This window comes from Alligator sinensis, unplaced genomic scaffold (assembly GCF_000455745.1).
Source record: "Alligator sinensis unplaced genomic scaffold, ASM45574v1 scaffold551_1, whole genome shotgun sequence".
In the NCBI taxonomy this organism is placed as follows: Eukaryota; Metazoa; Chordata; order Crocodylia; family Alligatoridae; genus Alligator; species Alligator sinensis.
In genome coordinates this window covers 988,899-1,007,521 of record NW_005842526.1, presented here as the reverse complement: position 1 = coordinate 1,007,521, position 18,623 = coordinate 988,899, and the positions used below count along the sequence as shown (strand labels likewise).

The window sequence follows — 18,623 nt, the reverse complement described above, 5'->3', positions numbered from 1 at the left end:
TCAGGAATGGGAACAGAGTGGGGATTTTCACCTGCTTTAGGGACTGAGGCTCCTGCAGCATGGCTTGTCCACACTAGTGGGAGTGAAGGAGGTTGGGAGCAGGGGGTTCAGACACCCCTGCAAGGCAGGTTGCTGACAGCACCCCACTTCGGGATATCCCGGCTCCACCCCTGGTTGTGGGTGAATGAACTAAGAACTACTCCAACTTTAACCCTGGAGGAAGGAGTGCTAAAGGTGGAATTGTAGTGCCGAGGGAAGCTCATTGCATGCTCCAGTGTCCTGTGAGGAAACGCCGAGCCAACTAAACCTTCCTCATTGATTTTTGAGAATCCACCTGAATTTAACCCTCATCGTGGCACCATAGGGCATTCCTTTCCTCCTGCTCTTGCTACCTGATTCCTAGGCTCTTTTCCAGAATTCCTGGTGATAAACAGGGGGAAAAATTGGTAGCTGTGGTGACATTTGCAGAGATCCCCTTCTTCCCCTCCAGCGAACAAAACCAAAAAGATGTGCACTTGGGCTGTGCAAAATTTTGACGGACTTTTCATTTCTAAGGTGTTTTGACGTGTTTCAGGTTCGAAACACTGAAACCAAAGTGAAACACAAGGCTTCAAAACAGCTTCAAAATTAAACGAGGGCACTTGAAACGTTTCAAAAATTTTGAAGAGTTTCGAGTTTCAAAGCCAGGCTTGCAGGGAAGTGCAAACTAAAGAGAGGGAGGGGGAAGAGAGGGGAAGGACTGCTCTCATATTGACTGTGTAGCTGGCCAGTGACTGTGATCTTTCCCTGAGGTCCCTTCCAATCCTAGTGCTTTGCGGGAGGAACGGAGAAGGAGCATAAAAGCATTGTTTGAAATGAGTGTTGTCAGCTGTGCCTTTGTCAGCTTACTGGCTGTGTCCTCCAGCAGCATCAGGAGTATCAGGAAGGCTCTCACTTCCTACTTGCTAGTCCTCATACCTCCAGCCTCAGCAAGATCCACCACTTTAAATAACAACAGGTAAGCAGCACAGTAGCACTAGCATCTCAGGTAGCCAAATTGTCACAGAGCCTCTATTTATTCCTCCCCCAGAAACTCATGGACTCAATATAGACATTGGACTTCTAACACTACAACCTACCAAACCTCTGACTCCCCAGGTACCTCTCCACTTTTACATCCCCCTTTCCCCCTACCCCAACCTGTCTCTCACCCCCTGATGCCTCCATTTCCATTTGTAGAGTAACTGAATAGTTGGAGAAATATATCTTAGCAAGCTTTCCAGTTGAAAGCCCTTCGTCAGGCTGAGGAAGCACCTGCAGTTTCTGTGTGTGCTCTTCCTGGATGGAAAGGAATAGTAAAGAAGCCAGAGGCTGGCATGCAATGCAGGCAAGAAAGCCAGTCAGTGAAAATGGAAATGGAGGCATCAGGGGGTGAGAGACAGGTTGGGGTAGGGGGAAAGGGGGATGTAAAAGTGGAGAGGTACCTGGGGAGTCAGAGGTTTGGTAGGTTGTAGTGTTAGAAGTCCAATGTCTATATTGAGTCCATGAGTTTCTGGGGGAGGAATAAATAGAGGCTCTGTGACAATTTGGCTACCTGAGATGCTAGTGCTACTGTGCTGCTTACCTGTTGTTATTTAAAGTGGTGGATCAAACTGAGTCTGTAGGGGAGGAGGAGGCCTCACTGGGGTACACTACCGTGTTGTGTAGAGGCCCTAGTGCCAGTGAGGGCGCAGAGACAGGGGCATAGAGAGCCCAGCAACAATCGAAGATAGAGTGAGACCGAGAACTCATTATAGGGATGATATTGATATACTATCTGGGAGGCATGGGGTGTGGTAAGGGGAGGTTGGAGCCATGCATCTAGCCCATAAGGCTTAGGGTGCCCCCTTGAGGAACCTACTTAGACCAGGTCCCAGCAAAGGGGCCAAGAACCTACAGGGTTTAGTGGGGTCCACGAGGACCGTGATTGAGCTGAAGCTTGAGGGCAGCCTTCCTATCTATTATCTTTTCCAACAAGATGTGGCGGCAGGTGAGAAGAGAAGGCACTCGCAGGGCGGAGTTGGCATGGTCATAGGGCCCTAGGGGTATCACAGCCATCTCTAGGGACCCTACTCCATGACAAAGTGCAGTTTCCCAGAAAGCCCTGCACCTATCTCCTTGGAAGCTGACAGGCTTCATGGCCTCAGAAGGGGCAACCATCCCTGCTGTTTTCATTCTGCTTTGCCTTAACACACACACAAAGTCACACGTGTCACGAGTTTTGCTCTGAACAGTTTGAGATGCAGTTTCCCAGAAACCCTTCTTGAACACTGGCAGGCTTCATGGCCTCAGCAGGGGCTACCATGCCTGCTGTTTTCATCCCTCTGTGGCTTCACAGACACACACACACACACACACACACACACATACACACACCATGAGTTTTGCTCTGTACAGTTTGAGGTGCTGTTTCCCAGAAAACTCTGCATCTGTCTCCTCGAAATTCAGCAGGCTTTCTGGCATCAGAAGGGGCTACCATCCCTGCTGTTTCATCCAAATCAGGCAAGAAATGACAAAGGTATAGGCATTTTTGTGATTCCCCATTATAGCCTATGGGTGAAATGCCAAAATGAGTCAAAACAGCATTGAAACAGCAAAACAGTTTCGGCGAAATGAAACAGGACAGTGCTTCAAAATAGCAAAATGAAGCACTCTCCCTTCAAAATGGCGTATCTGAAATCAAAATGAAATGTTGCCGTTTTGCACAGCCCCAATGTGCATCAAATGAAGTTGCTCAGACCTGTGCACCCAATGTTCCATCGACCAACCCCAAAGAGATGGAGAAGATGTTGTATTTTAAACCTGGAGAAACTATCCCCAGCCTAAAATGTATATGCCGTCAAGACAGAGTACCTGAGGTATGGCTGTGGAGAAGGAAGAAGAATCCCCAGAACTTCAGTGTTCCCCTAATCTATGTCCCAGTTTCAGCCAGGCCAGTTTTTCAGCCCCACTCCTATAAAATTAAGAACAGCCTGAGGGTTGCACTGCATTGCAACACCAGCTATGGGCTCCAAGCAATTGTTCCAGTAGCAATCTGTGCCTCTTTCTCTTCCTTTTTCCTTCTTTCCCCATAGTGTGGAATTCCCCCAGCCTTGACCCCTGAACTGACAGGTGGGATGGCAGTGAACTAGGATCTGCTGCAACTTCTCTGCATCCATTGCCACTACATGTATGAAACACCTGTGCTTGCCAAAAGGACAGCTGATTGTCTGGCATCACAGTTACTGTGGCCAAAGGGTGCTCAGTTCATTTGAGGGTGGGGAGAAGTTGGCTTCCAAGTCTTGATTTGCCTGGTGCATTTTGGGTCATTGGCAATGTGTAGGGGGCACACACGAGTGCATGTGCACCCTGTGAGATTGGTGGTGCACCCCCTGTGAAAAGTGCTGCTATGCTGCCGGTGGTGCCCATGGGCGGTCGCTGTTCGCCACCCTCCCACCCCGCCCCACTGCTGACACCGCGACCAGCATCTGCAGGTGGTCCTTGATCACCACTGACCACCGCTGAGGCTGCCAGCGGCATCCTTGGGTGGTTGCCAACCACCGGTTGGCACTTACCACCCTCTCCCTGTTGCCAACACCACTGTGGCTGCCTGTGGGAGCTCCCTGCTCACTGCTGCCATGTCCTCACCGCTGCCACCACCGCCACTGTCACTGCAGGTGGTCATCGTGCCCCCCTAACCTCTGGGGGCATGTGTCATTTATGTTTTGGGTGCTTGACACTATAGAAAGAAGGTGCCTCCAGGAGCTGGGACTGTAGGAAAAATACCCAATTTTTGACGTCTCGCAATAAAAAAACCCAGCAGAAACTGGCAACCACAGGTGTCTTCAGAGTTTCTCTCAATTGACCCAGGAGGAAATGAAAGTAGAACTGGGTCTTGCTCTCTGATCCCATGCACAGCAACCGCCTGCCCTTTTTGTCTGGTTGTTCTCTACTCTGTGCACAGAGTGATGGCACTTTCCATGCCTGTTTCTAAATGTTTTGCCCCTGAATATATAGTTGTCTTGTCACGTGGTGAGAACAGAAATGCTGACTTTTGTTGGCATCCAGTGATGGAAACGGATGTGGTCTTTATCTTCTGTCCACCTCCATGCGATGAAGATTTTTAATTAAAAAAAAGCTTCAGACTGGCTTCAGGCAGGCCGTCCCACTCCCAAAATCAAATCCAGCCTTTCCAGTTGGTCAGGTTCTAGCTGAGACTGAGGAAGGCTGTAACGAGGCCTCCAGGACTCCAGTGGTTCCTGCTCTTGTTCCTGTGTGGGTGTAGTTGATAGCAGTGGTAAGCACCCTGCAATTACAGTCAGTGCCTTTCCTGCTTTTTCAGAAACTACTCCCTGTCTGGCTTTAGGAAGGAAGATTCCCACTGGCTCACTGTGGCCAATTCAAAGCACATAACATGGTGTACTTAAGAGATTATGCCATTTCTTGCAAAGTGTCTGGCATTGGTCACACTGGTGGACACAGGCCAGGTGAGGGAGCTTATTGCCCTGTTCCTGGCTGGCAAATCTTATCTTCCTCCTAGAGCTGGACACAGTGAACCAAAAAAACCCCCAAAACACGTAGCTGAGTATATCTACTGAAGGGCCACGGTTGTCTGGCTGGGGCTGGAACAGCCTCCTATCTGCTGTGGGCTGGGCACTATGGGGGATCTGTAATGGAGATGCTATGGGCTGACATCTACATTCACCATGAACTTTTTGAAACGGAGAGTAAAACTCAATAGACCAGGGCTGGCATTTTCCCAGGGAGCTTGATTTCCATGGAAGATCAATGAGAGGAGATTGCCAAATCCATTTAGCTCCCCTGAAAACCCCAGCCAACAAGTAAAATGGTTTAGGGATCAGGTTCGAGCTGGCAACATAGAACCAGCTGGGCCACTGAGTCCAGCCTCCCGCTATTACAGGCAACCAGATCCAATGATCTGTTTACCAACAGATCACGCTCTACCTGAAAACTACCCACTGGGAGGTTGGCCAGTCCCCTCCGTCCTCTGATGTTTGGCAACATTCTTCAGTTTTCCAGCCTAAATTTGGGCACGGTCAGTTTATTGCCATGTGCACTTGTGCCGACATCACCTTGCACCATGGGCTAAGTTTGGATGTGTCAGATGAAAAGCAGGTAGCAATCCCACCTCAAAATCACCATGTGACTGTGCTGCATGGTGAGGACCCAGCAGTTAGTTGTGGTGACTGCATCCAGCATCGTCCAGCTGAAGTCAGACAGCACCTCTGAGCCAGAAGATCACAAGTGCTCATCCCAGTTCTGCCACTGGACTGCAAGCCACTGTATTACACTGACCTTTCTTTCTCCATCTGTCAAATGGGTCTAATATAACTTATTTACCTATCTCAAGGGATCCTGTGAGCTTTAATTGAAAACTGTTGCCAGATTATAAAGGGCATATGGGCATAGAGCTTCAAAGCCTTAATCATTGTACTAACCATGACTGTGGTTTGTAACAACATTACAGGTTGCTGATGCCTTCATCCAGGGCTCCATGTGCCAGTATTAATTAAATGCTTATTAATAGGAACCAGTCTTCTCTCATCTCTAATCTTTCTTTCTTTCATTCATTCGTTCATTCATTCTTTCATTCTTTCTCTGTCTGTCTAGCAGTCTTCACACCTTTTCTTTATCTGCTCCCCACAGACTTGGCCACTGATATGCTCAGTTTGCTATAGCCATTTCCCATTTAACTCCCTTTGCTCTTATTGGGAAATGATTCAAAGAGAGAATATCTTGCATGCCATAGCCTGTTCTAAGTTCTGGATCAGTGGCTCCAAAGTGTGGCTTAGCTGCTGGGAAAGTAAAATTCAGGTCCAAGGCCTACTGTTGGCTCTAAGAAGGACAGCAATTGAAGCTTCAAATTTCCTAGATTTCATAGACATTAGGGCTGGAAGGGAACTTGGAAGATCATCGAGTCCAGCCCCCTGCGCCAGGGGAGGGAAGTCAAAATTGCTATTCATTGAGTGCGTCTACACGTGCAATTAATGCGTAGCAATAAACTCTGGTGCTTATTGCACCAGAGTTTATCACTCTTTAATGCACAGTTTGAACATGTGTCTGGGACTGCTGCACATTGAGCCAGGTCGGAGCAGCCCCAGCTGGCAGGGGGTCCAAGGAGGGTCAGCCTGCCAGCCTGGGGCTGCTCCAACCCAGCTCAATGTGCTGCAAAGGGGCTGGATGGGGCACAAGAGTGCTCCAGCGAAAGGCTAGCCGGCAGGCAGCCCCCGCACTGAAGCACCCCCATGCCCCAGCCAGCCCCATCAGCATCTACACATTCATTGCTGCAGAGTAAAAAACTGCAGCAGTATAGTACTTGTGTTTGAAAGCACTACCCTGCTGTGGAGTTTAATAGTTTACTCCAGCATAATAGCCCTGCACATGTAGACGTTCAATGTTTAGCGTGGAGCTAATTAGTCAACTCCACAGTAAACATCTCGTGTAGCCATATCTACCCAAATGTTTCTTTGCAGACAGCCCTCCAAGACGTTCTTGAATAAATTTGCTGAACTATAATTACTGAATGGTAGCAGAATAATGAAAAAAACCATGATCTCCATCAAGCCAAGCTTGCAAGCAAAGCAAAAAATCCATAGTATTTCATAGTAGTTTACATATTGGTTTGCATACTGAGAAAAAAACCATGTATTGCTGCTAGACAAGCCAAACCCACGAAAACCCTAAATTATTCTTCTGAACAAACCACCCCCGAATTCTCCGACACATAAAAAGGACATGTTAGGGTGTTACAGCAGAAGCACCTTTTCGTAGGCTGCTCTTCTTCCACTGCGGTATTATAGCATCCTGCTTTGAATCAGCTGCAATGAGCCGGCAGCTGTTCGCTGGAAAATCCTTTTACAGACCTAAGGGCTTCACTTCAGCATCCGCCGTCTGTGGTGTAGGCAGGCACCGGCACAGTGGGCCTTCTGTCTGCAGGCCTTTCGGGAGATGTGGCGCTGGTGGCTACAGCAGCAGGAGTCTCCAAAACCTGGGTGGAAGTAAAAATATTGCCTGTGGTGGAGGTTACCAAAGTGGGGTTTATGGAGGCTTTGGTGTTGACTATTGCATGGGTTACGGTGGCTGGAGATGTGGTGACGCGTGTTACAGCAATGAAGGCTTTGGTGGTGTTAGTTTTGGTGGCAAGCTAGGTCTTTGTGGCCCCAGAGGTCATGGTGCACTTGGAAATTATGGAGGCAGTTGTAGAAGTGAAGGTATTTATAGGGTCAGAGTCAACGAGGACCTCCTGCAGCCCCTCTGCGTGGGGGTCGACCCAGAGATCCAGCAGATACGAGCCCAGGAGCGAGAGCAGATAAAGAAACTCAACAACCAATTTGCCTGCTTCATCGACAAGGTAAGAGCGGAAACTTTCTTAGAAACTTCCAAGGAAAGGGCAACAATGTTTGCATGACAGGCAGGTAGGGAGTAGGCTTGCCTGGGCATGAATGGAGGGCTGGATTGGATGGATGAATGGATAGATAGATAGAGTGGTAAAGCAGTGTAACTCATCCAAGGTGCATTTTCCTCAAAATGTTATTACACGTAGGACACATGAGTTTATCAAACCACAAAATAATTAAACTAACTTTACTAGTCAGGCATTCATTTTCAGCCAAGGAACCAATGTGTGGCAATTCTCTGCACAGATTTCTAAATCTTGTAGCAATATATGCCGAAAACAAACCCATCCAGTGTCATTACATCCCACGAGACAAGTAAAAAGACAAATTCACTTATGAATACTTGGGAAGTTTGGTTTTATTTTTTCATTCCTCTCGTTCCAGCCCTATTCTTAAACCACAATAATCATGCAAATCAAAATATGAACACAGGAAAAGGACTTGTCTAGACCTCAATTCAGGAAAGCAAATAATCAGGCACTTAACCCTAAGCATGTGCTTACAAGCTGTCCTCATTTGCATCTCTGACCCCACTTATAAACCCTTTAAATACTGCTGTTGTAATATCATTGGAAGTGGGGGTTGCAACTAATAGAGAATACAGGTACCCTTTTTTCCCATTAATTGTGTTTAAATATAGCATGGTCTGCATTTCTGTCTAGCTAGCCCCATAACCTCTCCCCACCCCCATCTCTTCTCTCTCTTTCTATCTTCATGTCATTTACCTACCTGTGACCTGGTTCTGCCTTGTTGCCAACCTCCTTATCTCCAGGTGGGCAGGGCTGATTATATCAGCTGAGGGTTTAACATAAAAATATATTTGTAATTTCCAAATGAGGAAATTTGGAAGAACACACACAAGCCCATTCCTGTTCAAGACTCCCAGTGCGTATGTTAGCCGCTTGAAATTAAGCATAGATTTACATTGCATTTAGGCCTTACGTCTATGCTTAGTATGTGAGCAATGGCCAAGGAGCAATGGTCTCAAGTTGCAGCAAGGGACATTTAGGTTGGATATTTCTTGCTGGGAGGGTAGTAAAGAACAGGCTACCGAGAGAAGTTGTGAACTCTCCATCCTTGGACATTTTTAAGACTTGGCTAGACAAAGCCCTAGCTGGGATGATTTATTTGGGGCTGGTCCTGCTTTGAGCAGGGGGTTGGTCTAGATGTGACCTCCTGAGGTCCTTTCCAATCCTCATCTTCTATGGTGTGCTTAAATGCTTCCTTGCTAACTCAGGGCCTGATCCTTATAGTATGATGGTTCAGTAATTGAGCACTGGCTCTTTCTTTCATGGCTGTTCCCCAGCCTTTCCTATATTCTTGACCTGTTTCCTTTCAGGTCCGATGCCTGGAACAACAGAACAAGGTTTTGGGGACCAAGTGGAACCTCTTGCAGGAGCAGGTTCTCCCATGCAGAAAAAATCTCCAGCACCTATTTGAGAACTACCTCTGCAGCCTGCAGAGGCAGCTGGACTGCTTGCTGAGTGAGCGGGGACAACTGGAGCCAGAGCTGCAGAATGGCCAGAAGCTGGTTGAGGAGTTAAAGTGCAAGTAAGCCAGGTGGTGAAGCAGGTGAAAGGCAGCAAACACCCCCTTCTCCACAGCCTTTGCTTTGGACCTCTTGTATGCTGAAGCATCATGTGTATTAGAGGTTCTTGTATGGACTGAACCTTTCCAGTACTGGAGCACCTTGCAGTCTTAATGCTTTTACTTTCACTAGGCCACTAGGTAGAGAAGTACTCCGTTCTACGAATGGGGAATGAAAAGCCAGATCCTCAAAGGTATTTAGCACCTAATTCCCTTTCATTCTAGCAGAAGCACGACACTTTTGAAGATCTCAGTGTCTAGGTCAAGACCACAGGGAGCAAGTTCACTCTGCTTAATTGCCATTTTTGGGGCACTAGGGCAGCAGTGACTGGTCAAGACTGCTTCCATCCAAGTTGGACGTGGGTATGGGCAGGAAGCTTTATGGACATGGCCAGAATCTATGACAGAGCAGAGACTTGAGATAGGAATGTAGACAAATAGGAGAAAGTCCAGCGGAGGGCAATGAAAATGTTTCGGGGGCTGGGGGTCTTGACTTCTAAGGGGAAGCTGAGGGAACTGGGCTTATTTAGCCTGCAAAAAAGAAGACTGAGAGGGGATTTAATAGCAGCCTTCAACTCCCTGCAGGGGGGTTGCAAAGAGGATGGAGCTGGGCTGTTCTCAGTGGGGGCAGATGCCAGAACAAGGAGCAATGGGCTCAAGTTGCAGCAAGAGAAGTTGAGGTTAGAGATTAGGAAAAACTTTCTCACTAGGAGGGTAGTAAAGCACTAGAGCAGGTTGCACAGAGAGGTGGTGGCATCTCCATTCTTGGAGGTTTTTAAGACCTGGCTAGACAAAGCCTTGGCTGGGATAACCTAGTTGGGGAAGGGGGTTGGACTAGGTGACTTCCTGAGTTCCTTCTCAACCCATAATTTTCCATGAGTCTGTGCTGTCTTCCAAGTGCTCACTTTTCAGGATAGAAATCATGACACAAGGTAAGCAATGATGAGGAACAGGCCTTCTACCCTTTAGCTTTCTTATGGTACCACATTTCTTTCTCTACTGAGTATTTGTAATGGTCTCTCTGACAACTGTGTGCATTAAATCATGGGTCAGCATTCATTTTTTTTGGTCTTTGCCCCTATCTTTCGGTTACAATTTTTAATTGGCACCATTTAGGTTGAGATGTTCAAAGACATGTGTTTGCCCCTGAAAATCCAGATGGCATCTGCTCTTTTTCTAATCTGCTCTCACACGACTGCCATTGTCTCTTCTCTTGCCCCCCTCCTCCCTTCCCCCCACTCCAGATATGAACAGGAAATCAACAGACGCACAGCATCAGAGAACGAGTTCATTTTACTTAAGAAGGTGAGTCATTCAGCTTCTTGGATGGTAACATTTGGGTCACAAGTCAGTGGAATGATCCCTGATCTCGTGTCATCCCTGATCTCCTGCAGTGATCTCATATATGAGAGAGAAGATGCCAACTGAGAACATTAAAAAATAAATTAAATGGCTTCTTTTCAGGACGTGGACTGTAGCTATATGAGCAAGGTAGAACTGGAGGCAAAGGTGGATACACTGAGGCAGGAGATAGAGTTCCTGAGGTGTGTGTATGCCCAGGTAAGATGCCCACTTCTACTCCCCTTAAATTCATATAATGGAAATCGATCCTGTAAGTCGTCCTGGGTTCATAGGGAAACTGGGCCTCCATTGATGTGGAACAATGGACAAGACCCAGGCTTCCTGGGCCTGCACATTTACAACTCTGTGGATGTGTCTACATGTGCCCTTTACTGCGCATTACACTAATTGAATGCACAATAAAGTGTCGCCGTCTACCCATGAGCCACAATTGCTGTGCAGTAGATTAATTTACTCTGGTGCAGGATAGTACTGTCGTACATAGGTACTATCCTACACCATAGTAAGTTACTCTGCTTAAACACATGTGTAGGTGACATTGGAATTAGTTTACTCTGGCTCAAATTAAGCTGAAGTATATTTAGTCATATTAAATGCACGTGTAGATGCGCCCTGTATGAATAAGACAGCAGAGCTGACTATTCAATTAGTTTTTGGGGAATTTTTGATTAAATGTTTTATGCCTTTGTGTTTGAAATTAAAAATTGTAAACAGTACCTAAAAAATCTGACCAGCTGCCAAAACCTTCCACATTTTTTAATAACCTTTTTATATTATTATTTTTTTAATGGTGAGAAAGAGGAATTTCTTCCTTGGCTGTTTGTGGCAAGGGCTGTTCTTACCCTGGTTTTGTACAATGCCTAACACAACGGTTCTGGTTCATGGCTGGGGCTCTTTAGCACTACAACAATTTCTCTTCATTTTTGTTCAAAGGTTAAAAAGATGAATATATGCCTGGTTTTCCTCATTTTTGAAAAAAAAGTCTACTTTTTTGAGAAAAAGTTTAAAAGTGAACAAAAGTACTTGTAGGGCAATTTCCCTCTCCAAAATATGCAAACTGTAAGTGGAAAACGGAAGTATTTCCATTTCCAGAAACTGAAACAAGATGATATTTCAAGTCAAAGGGAAATGGAAACTTTCACTTTGTCTTGAACTGCTGATATGAAATTAAAGGTTTTTGCTTCCATTTTCCAATCAGGAAAAATAATCAAAATTGCTGATTTTTGATGAAAACTCCTGTTACAATGTGATTTTTTAATTATTTTTTTTTGGTTAAAAAAAATCAGTCAGTTTTAATCTTCACTGTTGGGCAAATATCTGAATCCTAAGCCACAAGGAAGGAGGCTGGAGAAGTTGGGTAAATACAGATTTGGTTTTCTCAATCAAGGATGAGAAGTCTTTTCTTTCTAAGAATCCCTTAATCTTATATTGCCCAAAGCAAATCTCTTTAAAGCTTTTGGGCATAGTTTGACCAAAGAAATTAGCAACATGCTTCTAGGGAGCACATACTGGAATATGGAAGAAGGAACATGGAGAGAAACAAACCTTCACAGTTGACTGAAACTTCATGTGGCTTGTAGGAACTTGTGCAGATGGAAGGAAATCTCTGTGATACCTCTGTGGTGGTGAAAATGGATAACAACCGAGACCTAGACATGGAGGGCATCATCAGGGAAATTGAATGCTGGTATGAGGAGATTGCACAGAAGAGCAAAGCTGAAGTTGATGCTTTGTACCGCACTAGAGTGAGTAACTATGCAGCTCTCATTAAAGTTATATGTACAAAATATAGTGGACATAGTTGGGGCCCAATCCTGCTTTCTGCTACAGTGGGCATGTCTACATATATAATGAATGTGAAGCAATAAGCTTATTGTGTAGATGGGCAGCATTTACCGTGGAGCTAATCAGTCTGTTCCACAGTAAACATCTCATGTAGACGAGCCACTGCTTCCAACCTCAAATAACCCTGCCAAAGCCATTGGAAGTGGCTTCTACTTGATAATTTTAGAGCAAAAAAAGTCTCCTTCCCCTGTCTCCAGCTTTGGTCGCAGCATGACCGTAACCATTTATTTTTGATATATTTCTTTCATTCATTCTATATATGTTTTCCTCCCTCCCCATTGGGGTCAGTCTAGACATGTCCTGTTTGTGTTCGTCTACACATAATGCTAACTTAGGGCGTGTGTAGATGAAACGGGGGCCCTAAATTGAAGTGGTGGGTTTTTAAAAACACCGTTTCAATTCAAAACCCAAATCATGACCCCCAAGTTTCTTTCAGCAGTGGTGCTAGCAAGCATGGCACTGCTGAGCCTATAAGTATGCCATGGTTTTTTTTCCCCCGAGGTGGAGTACCTTGCATTTATCAGTATTGAACGTCATCAGGTTTGTGTCTGCCTGCTTACTTAGCTTATCCAAGTCAGCCTGGATCACTAGCCTGTCCTTAGGTGTGGATGCTATGCCCCAAAGTTTAGTGTCATCGGTGAACTTAGCCAGTGTGCTTCTGACACGAATGTCCACATTGTTGATAAAGATGTTGAAGAGAACCGGTCCAAGGACAGAGCCTTGGGGGACACCACTTGTTATGGAAAGCCATAATGACTCACTGCCATCGACCACTACTCTCTGGGACTGAACTTGGAGCCAATTTCCCAGAGCATTTAACCCGCTTTAAAGTGTTGTGTACACACACCTCTTGTTTCATCTACATATGGTCTTAAGCTCTACTATTCATCAATATAGGTATTTATGTTATACTATTGTCTGAAGCTTGTTAAGCTATAGTTGATAGTTACTACCCTTGGTCTAAAAAGGTTACTAAATGTTGTTGCCAGCAACAGAAAGCAGATTTCCCAGAAGCCTCTGTGCTAGACAGATCTTTCAGAAACTTACAGTTAATTGCAAAATGAAGGACATAGGCTACCGAAGGACACTGTGGAATGGAAAATTAGTCATCTGAGGAAATGGTTTTGGAAATAATGAACACTCATAATTATGGGAGTTAAGTGTCTAGCTACTTTTGAAACCCATTGGCCACCCATGTGCATCCTTCGGGCACCTTGAAAAAAATCTGGCTAATTCACTTTGGAAAATGGGACTCAGGCCATGTGTACACTGCAAACTTACTATGCCATGGCATCCTTAGACATGCTGTACTGCTCTGTTCAACATGTCTAGTGTACTGGAGACAAGGTAATGACCTTTGTGAAACACAGAGCAGGCTAATTAGCACTGCTGAGAAACTGTGCCATTTAGCTTGTCCCATGCTAATTAGCCTGCCTGCAGCACCACAGAAATACGGCTACACTGCTTTGCCTTTCAGGCTGTATACAGCAATGTAGGATCATGGCCTCTAAACTCCCTTTGGGAAACTCTACCCACTGTTAACTTCTAACTATCACCTTGTCCCTCACTTTTCAGTTCCAGGAGCTTCAGGAGACAAAAGGAAGATATTGCAATGACCTAAAATGCAACCACCATGAGATTACTGAGCTGAGTCGGGTGGTCCAGAGACTGCAGCACAACCTTGACAATGCGAAGAAAGAGGTAGGTTGGTCTGTATTTGCCTGTATTTTAGTCAATATGATGGTACTGGTTATTCTGTGGTTACTCAGAGTGTTGGCTTGGAAGATGTTCTGGTTTAATTGAGGTTGCCTCATTATTTATGAATTTGGGACTTTCAGAGGGAAACACAACTTGTCTCCTCATGCTGATGAGTGAGATAAAGAGGAAACTCTGTTCTCTGCTTTCCCGCTCGCAGGTGGCCTGTCTCCAAACAAGCATTTGTGAGACTGAGCAGCGTGGGGACTGTGCCCTGAAAGATGCCCAGGGTAAATATGGGGAGCTGCAGAATGCCCTGCAGAAGGCCAAGGACGAGCTGGCGAGCATGCTGAGGGATTACCAGGAGCTGCTGAATATCAAGCTGGCCCTGGATATTGAGATTGCCATGTACAAAACATTGCTGGAGGGAGAAGAAAACAGGTAGGGGCATGTATGTCATGCTAGTTTTGAGTGTCCCCCCAGTCGATTTGATGGGGGCAAAGGGAAGAATATTGCAGTTTCTCAGGGCAGACATACCTTAAATCTCCTTGAGTCCAAGTCCCTGGCTGTATTTACCTCAGTTGCTTTTCTCTCCCCAACAGGATATGCACAGGGAGCCCTGTGAGAGTAGGTAGGTAAACTGAGGATTTGGGCCAGGGGTGGGCAATTACTTGGGCTGAAGGTCCACTTAATCAGTTTTGGTGTCCTCTTGAGGGCCACATCGCACTGTCTCTCCCCATCTCCTCCCTCCCTGGAGCTGTAGCATGCCCCGATCTTCTGTCTCTCTCCCTCCCTTCTCCTGCCTAGGCTGTAGCATGCCCCAATCCTGATCCCCACCCAGAACCTGTCGGTCCCGTCCACAGATTATGCCACCACCCACCCAGCATGGCATGGCAGAAGCAGCCCACCAACATCAGCAGTGGACATGCCCAACAGGTTCTGGGTGAAGATTGAGGCATCTGCCTGGGTCCACAGCTGACACAACTGCATCAGCGCTGGGTGGGAGCAGTCCCGCTTGCCTGCCATGTGCGCTGGAAGATGTCCTGCCCACACACCCAGCACCATGTGGCAGCTGGAGCTGCTGGCCACCTGCAGGCTGGATCCCATGAGTTGGGGGCTGCACACCTGTGGGCTGGATATAATCAAGTGTTGGGCCAGATCTAGCCCATGGGCCATATTTTGCCCACCCCTGATTTGAATAATTGTTTTCACAATGACCTTTCCAAGGTTGTTCATTCCGCGGCAGACTTGGCTTTCCCCTGAATGACTGAAGATGTGTTTTCTTGCCACAGTGGTCACCACTCCTTGCAATGTCGTCGGTGATTGTGGGTATGGAGATGGCACTGGAGCAGGATGTGGCTACCCCCCTGTACATAAAGGGTGCAGCCCTGGATATGGAAGACAAGGCTCAGTGAGTGGGGGATTCAGCTGCTGCAGCGGAGGTTACTACCCCAGAGGAAGGGGCTGCATGCCCAGAGATGCAGAGCATGGTCCAGCAGGAGGATTCACCTCTAGAAGCCTGGGAAGCTGTGTAGGCAGGCAATACATCCCTGGGGGAATGGGCTATTGTCCAGTGAGGGGCTACCCTTCCCCACGTGGTGGTTTTAGCTCCAGAAGTGGTGGCTGCATGCCCAAAAGGTCATTCAGCTTTGACCGCAGGGATTGCAATCATGGGGCTGTAGGGAGCTATGGCAGTAACTGCACACATGTGGGCAGCTCAGTAAGGGCTGGTTACCCAAGAGGTGTTGGTAGCCCTGGGGTGAAGATATCAATGGGGCCCCCCTTGATGAGGAACATCAAGATGTAAAACCACCATGGCAAGAACAAGCAAGGGAACTAAAACAGGCCCGGCTTGCTCACAGCAGTACAACCTTTGTGTCCATCATGGATGGTGAGGCTTCACCTGAGACATAGGCATGCCCTGTGGAAGTGACATCCTTAGTAGTCCCCTTGCTCTGAAGGTCCACGGCAGAGACAGCTTGCCAGCAAGCTTTTAAAGTGGTGATACTTTTAAGCATTGCTTCTTCTGGTTTATGCTGTTTCCTTATAAAGCCTGTGTCTGTCTGTCTCTAGGTATATGCCACATCCTCATTCCCTTACAGCTCTTCTCTTCTTCCCTCTGATTAAACCTGGGTTAACTACATATTATGTGGATCTAAGTATAAAAACAGACCTTGTATTTCTCCCGGGACAAAGCTTTTCAGTCTGGGATCCCACAGATGTACAAGCCCATTGTCCTACTTTAAGTACCTGTCAAGTTCCAAGATAACATTGTTTCCCTGGGACAGTTGGGGCTAATTTGAGTTAATTATGTGTATAAAGGACTGTCTCCATGCTTGCTTTGATGTAAATTAAAGCCCAGGATTACCAGATCAGGGATTAACCTGAAGTCTGTTTTTAGCCTAAGTTGTTTTTCTTGATGTAGCGCCCTAAGGAGGTTTTTAGGACATGAAATAAAGTGTTGTCTGGACTCTGCTCTCCTTTCCCTTTCTTCAACGTCAGCCTGAAGGAACTGTAGGCAAAGCAATCTAATTACACCAGTATGAAACCGATGACATGGGGATCAGAGTCAGGCCGTGAGGAACTGAGAAACTAGAGCACTCGTTTTTTGTCTTTAATCTGTTTGTTCTCAATAGAGAGCACATGTCACAAAAGATTTAATTCCATCAAATACCATATCTACTTGCCTATCTCCAGAAATTACCCTTTCAAAATGTCTTAAGCAGGGAATCTGATTTTCTATCCAGCACCCTGCTTTGATTCCTGCTCCACTCAAAGTTTAAAAACAACTGCCCAGCAGTCGCTGTGGCATTTCTATTCAGGAAGCAGAGGGGGTCGGTTGACTTAATGGCTCATTGCTCTTTACTTCACAAGTGTAAATGACCATCTCTCCAGTTTAATGGTCTTGAATTTCCACTAATCAAGCTAACCTTTCTTCCAGCAATGTTGCTGTCTACTAGCTACTCCTGGTCTACCCTGTCCTATATCATAACCCTACAGAATGTTTTTAGCAGTCTTATAAATCATAGACCCACCTATGGAGACCAGTGTTCAGTAGTAGCTAGTTTCAGCTTTTGGTTGAGCAGGAAAGAGAGGGTGAATGAGCTGAAGACGTGGCTGTGTCTCTGCTCTATGCATCCATAATTCTGAAAAAAATCTTTTTTCCTTCATTCTGCCTGCCCCAAAAAAACAGGTACGGGTCTTATTTGGGGCATGTAGTATGTGAGAAATATGGAATGTATGTGTGCACATGTGTAGGTGTATATTAGTCAGCCATGAGCATTTAATGTTGCTTGTGTTCTGCAAAATACCCCTCTTTCCTTCTCTTAGTCTGTGAACTGGATGATAAAGCTTGTGCTTTTTATATACGCAAAAACCATTGTGCCATTGCTTGGACCTTGATGACTGGCAAAAGATCTAAGCTTTCTGCTCTGTCTCTAATAAAATGCATAAAGAATGACCGGGTTTTTTCTGAGTTTTTAATGTTTCAGGCACACACAAGAATGCCTCATGGCAAGAGTGAGTTTTTGGCTTAGAAGGTATCTCTTCAGCAGAATCCACAATGAGGAAATGAGAAGGGCTTTCAGTCCTGCCCGGAGAACATGACATAGAACTGATCTTCAGCTGGTGAAGGCTGGTCTTGCCTATTTGAAACCACCTCTTTATACTGACCAAGATCTTGCCTCTGGTATTTAACAGAAACATGAAGACCCACAAAAAGATTGTTATCTTCTTGCCCACTGTCTCAAAAAGTTTATACCACATCCATTATCCTGATATCAAAGCATCGAAAATACATTTTTAAGGAAATGAATAATCTATTGCAAATAGGGTCCTTTAGAAGTACATGGAAAATTATGATTGGTTGTTTATATTACTCCAGGAAATAGCAGCTCAGGTTTTCAGGACATATCAAAGGGATAGCTACAGGGGCTGGAAAAAAATCGTATGCCCAAATGTAACAAATTGGCAGGACAATCCATCTACAAAGTGCTGATGTGTTTGGAGATTAGGGTGATGAAAGTCAACTTGAAGAACAGAGAAAATGAATCACAGAGTCCAAAAGATGGTTTAGACAGGGATGATTTTCAAAAAGATTCGGGAGATGAGCGCTATACCTCTCCTATTTTGGAAATGGATTGTTCCCCCGAATAATCAGTTCTATCAGAATTCTGATCTTTCTCTTTGAAGTGATGTTGCATATACTATTTAGAAATATTTCTCCATCTCCATATGGGTATAATCAAGACATGAAAATGATGGCTAATCTTCCTGTTTATTCTGCGTTTGTTTTTTCTATGCTTTTTTCTTTCCCTTTTCACAGCCAAGGATATGATCTGTTATGCCAGGATTTGGGATTCTCCCTAAATCTCTCATTTGCTACCACTGTACAGTCCTTTGGTGGCAGGTATCAACCCAAGACAGATCAAAGCATTCTTCCGCTTTGTTACAGCATCAGATTTACTGGCAGTAATTGCTATGCAGAGGCATAACATATATACATCACTCACTTAGGGTAATTTTAATGTGTGTGTATGTTGTGTTGTGTATACTGGCTGGGACTTCAAAGGATGCTAATGACCATTACATTCCATCTGAGTAAGAATAGCTTTTGAAATTCCCAACTTCCATTGCTAATATATATCAAAGTTTTATGTTGCATGGGGAAAAATATGTAAAAAAAGTTGACGTGTCCTAGAAAATCTGTTTAACATTCAA

General features: G+C 45.6%; 1 protein-coding gene across 1 annotated transcript; it reads left to right on the top strand.

Moving 5' to 3' along the window:
* The first annotated feature begins 6,841 nt into the window (after nt 1-6,841).
* Nucleotides 6,842-15,319, top strand: LOC102378551 (keratin, type II cytoskeletal 6C-like). Its single transcript, XM_025213409.1, has 10 exons — nt 6,842-7,109; nt 7,185-7,369; nt 8,755-8,966; nt 10,247-10,307; nt 10,467-10,562; nt 11,945-12,109; nt 13,785-13,910; nt 14,125-14,345; nt 14,507-14,531; nt 15,197-15,319. Exons 1-10 carry the CDS (start codon nt 6,842-6,844, stop codon nt 15,317-15,319), a joined length of 1,482 nt encoding a protein of 493 aa, XP_025069194.1.
* The last annotated feature ends 3,304 nt before the right edge of the window (nt 15,320-18,623 follow it).

Bases quoted from the DNA above. Each gene is read 5' to 3' on its own strand.
- LOC102378551 (XM_025213409.1), top strand. From the start codon at position 6,842: ATGAGCCGGCAGCTGTTCGCTGGAAAATCCTTTTACAGACCTAAGGGC. The intron at 7,110-7,184 runs GTGACGCGTGTT...GTGGCCCCAGAG, and splicing joins TTACGGTGGCTGGAGATGTG to GTCATGGTGCACTTGGAAAT. The intron at 14,532-15,196 runs GTAGGTAGGTAA...TTCTTGCCACAG, and splicing joins GCACAGGGAGCCCTGTGAGA to TGGTCACCACTCCTTGCAAT.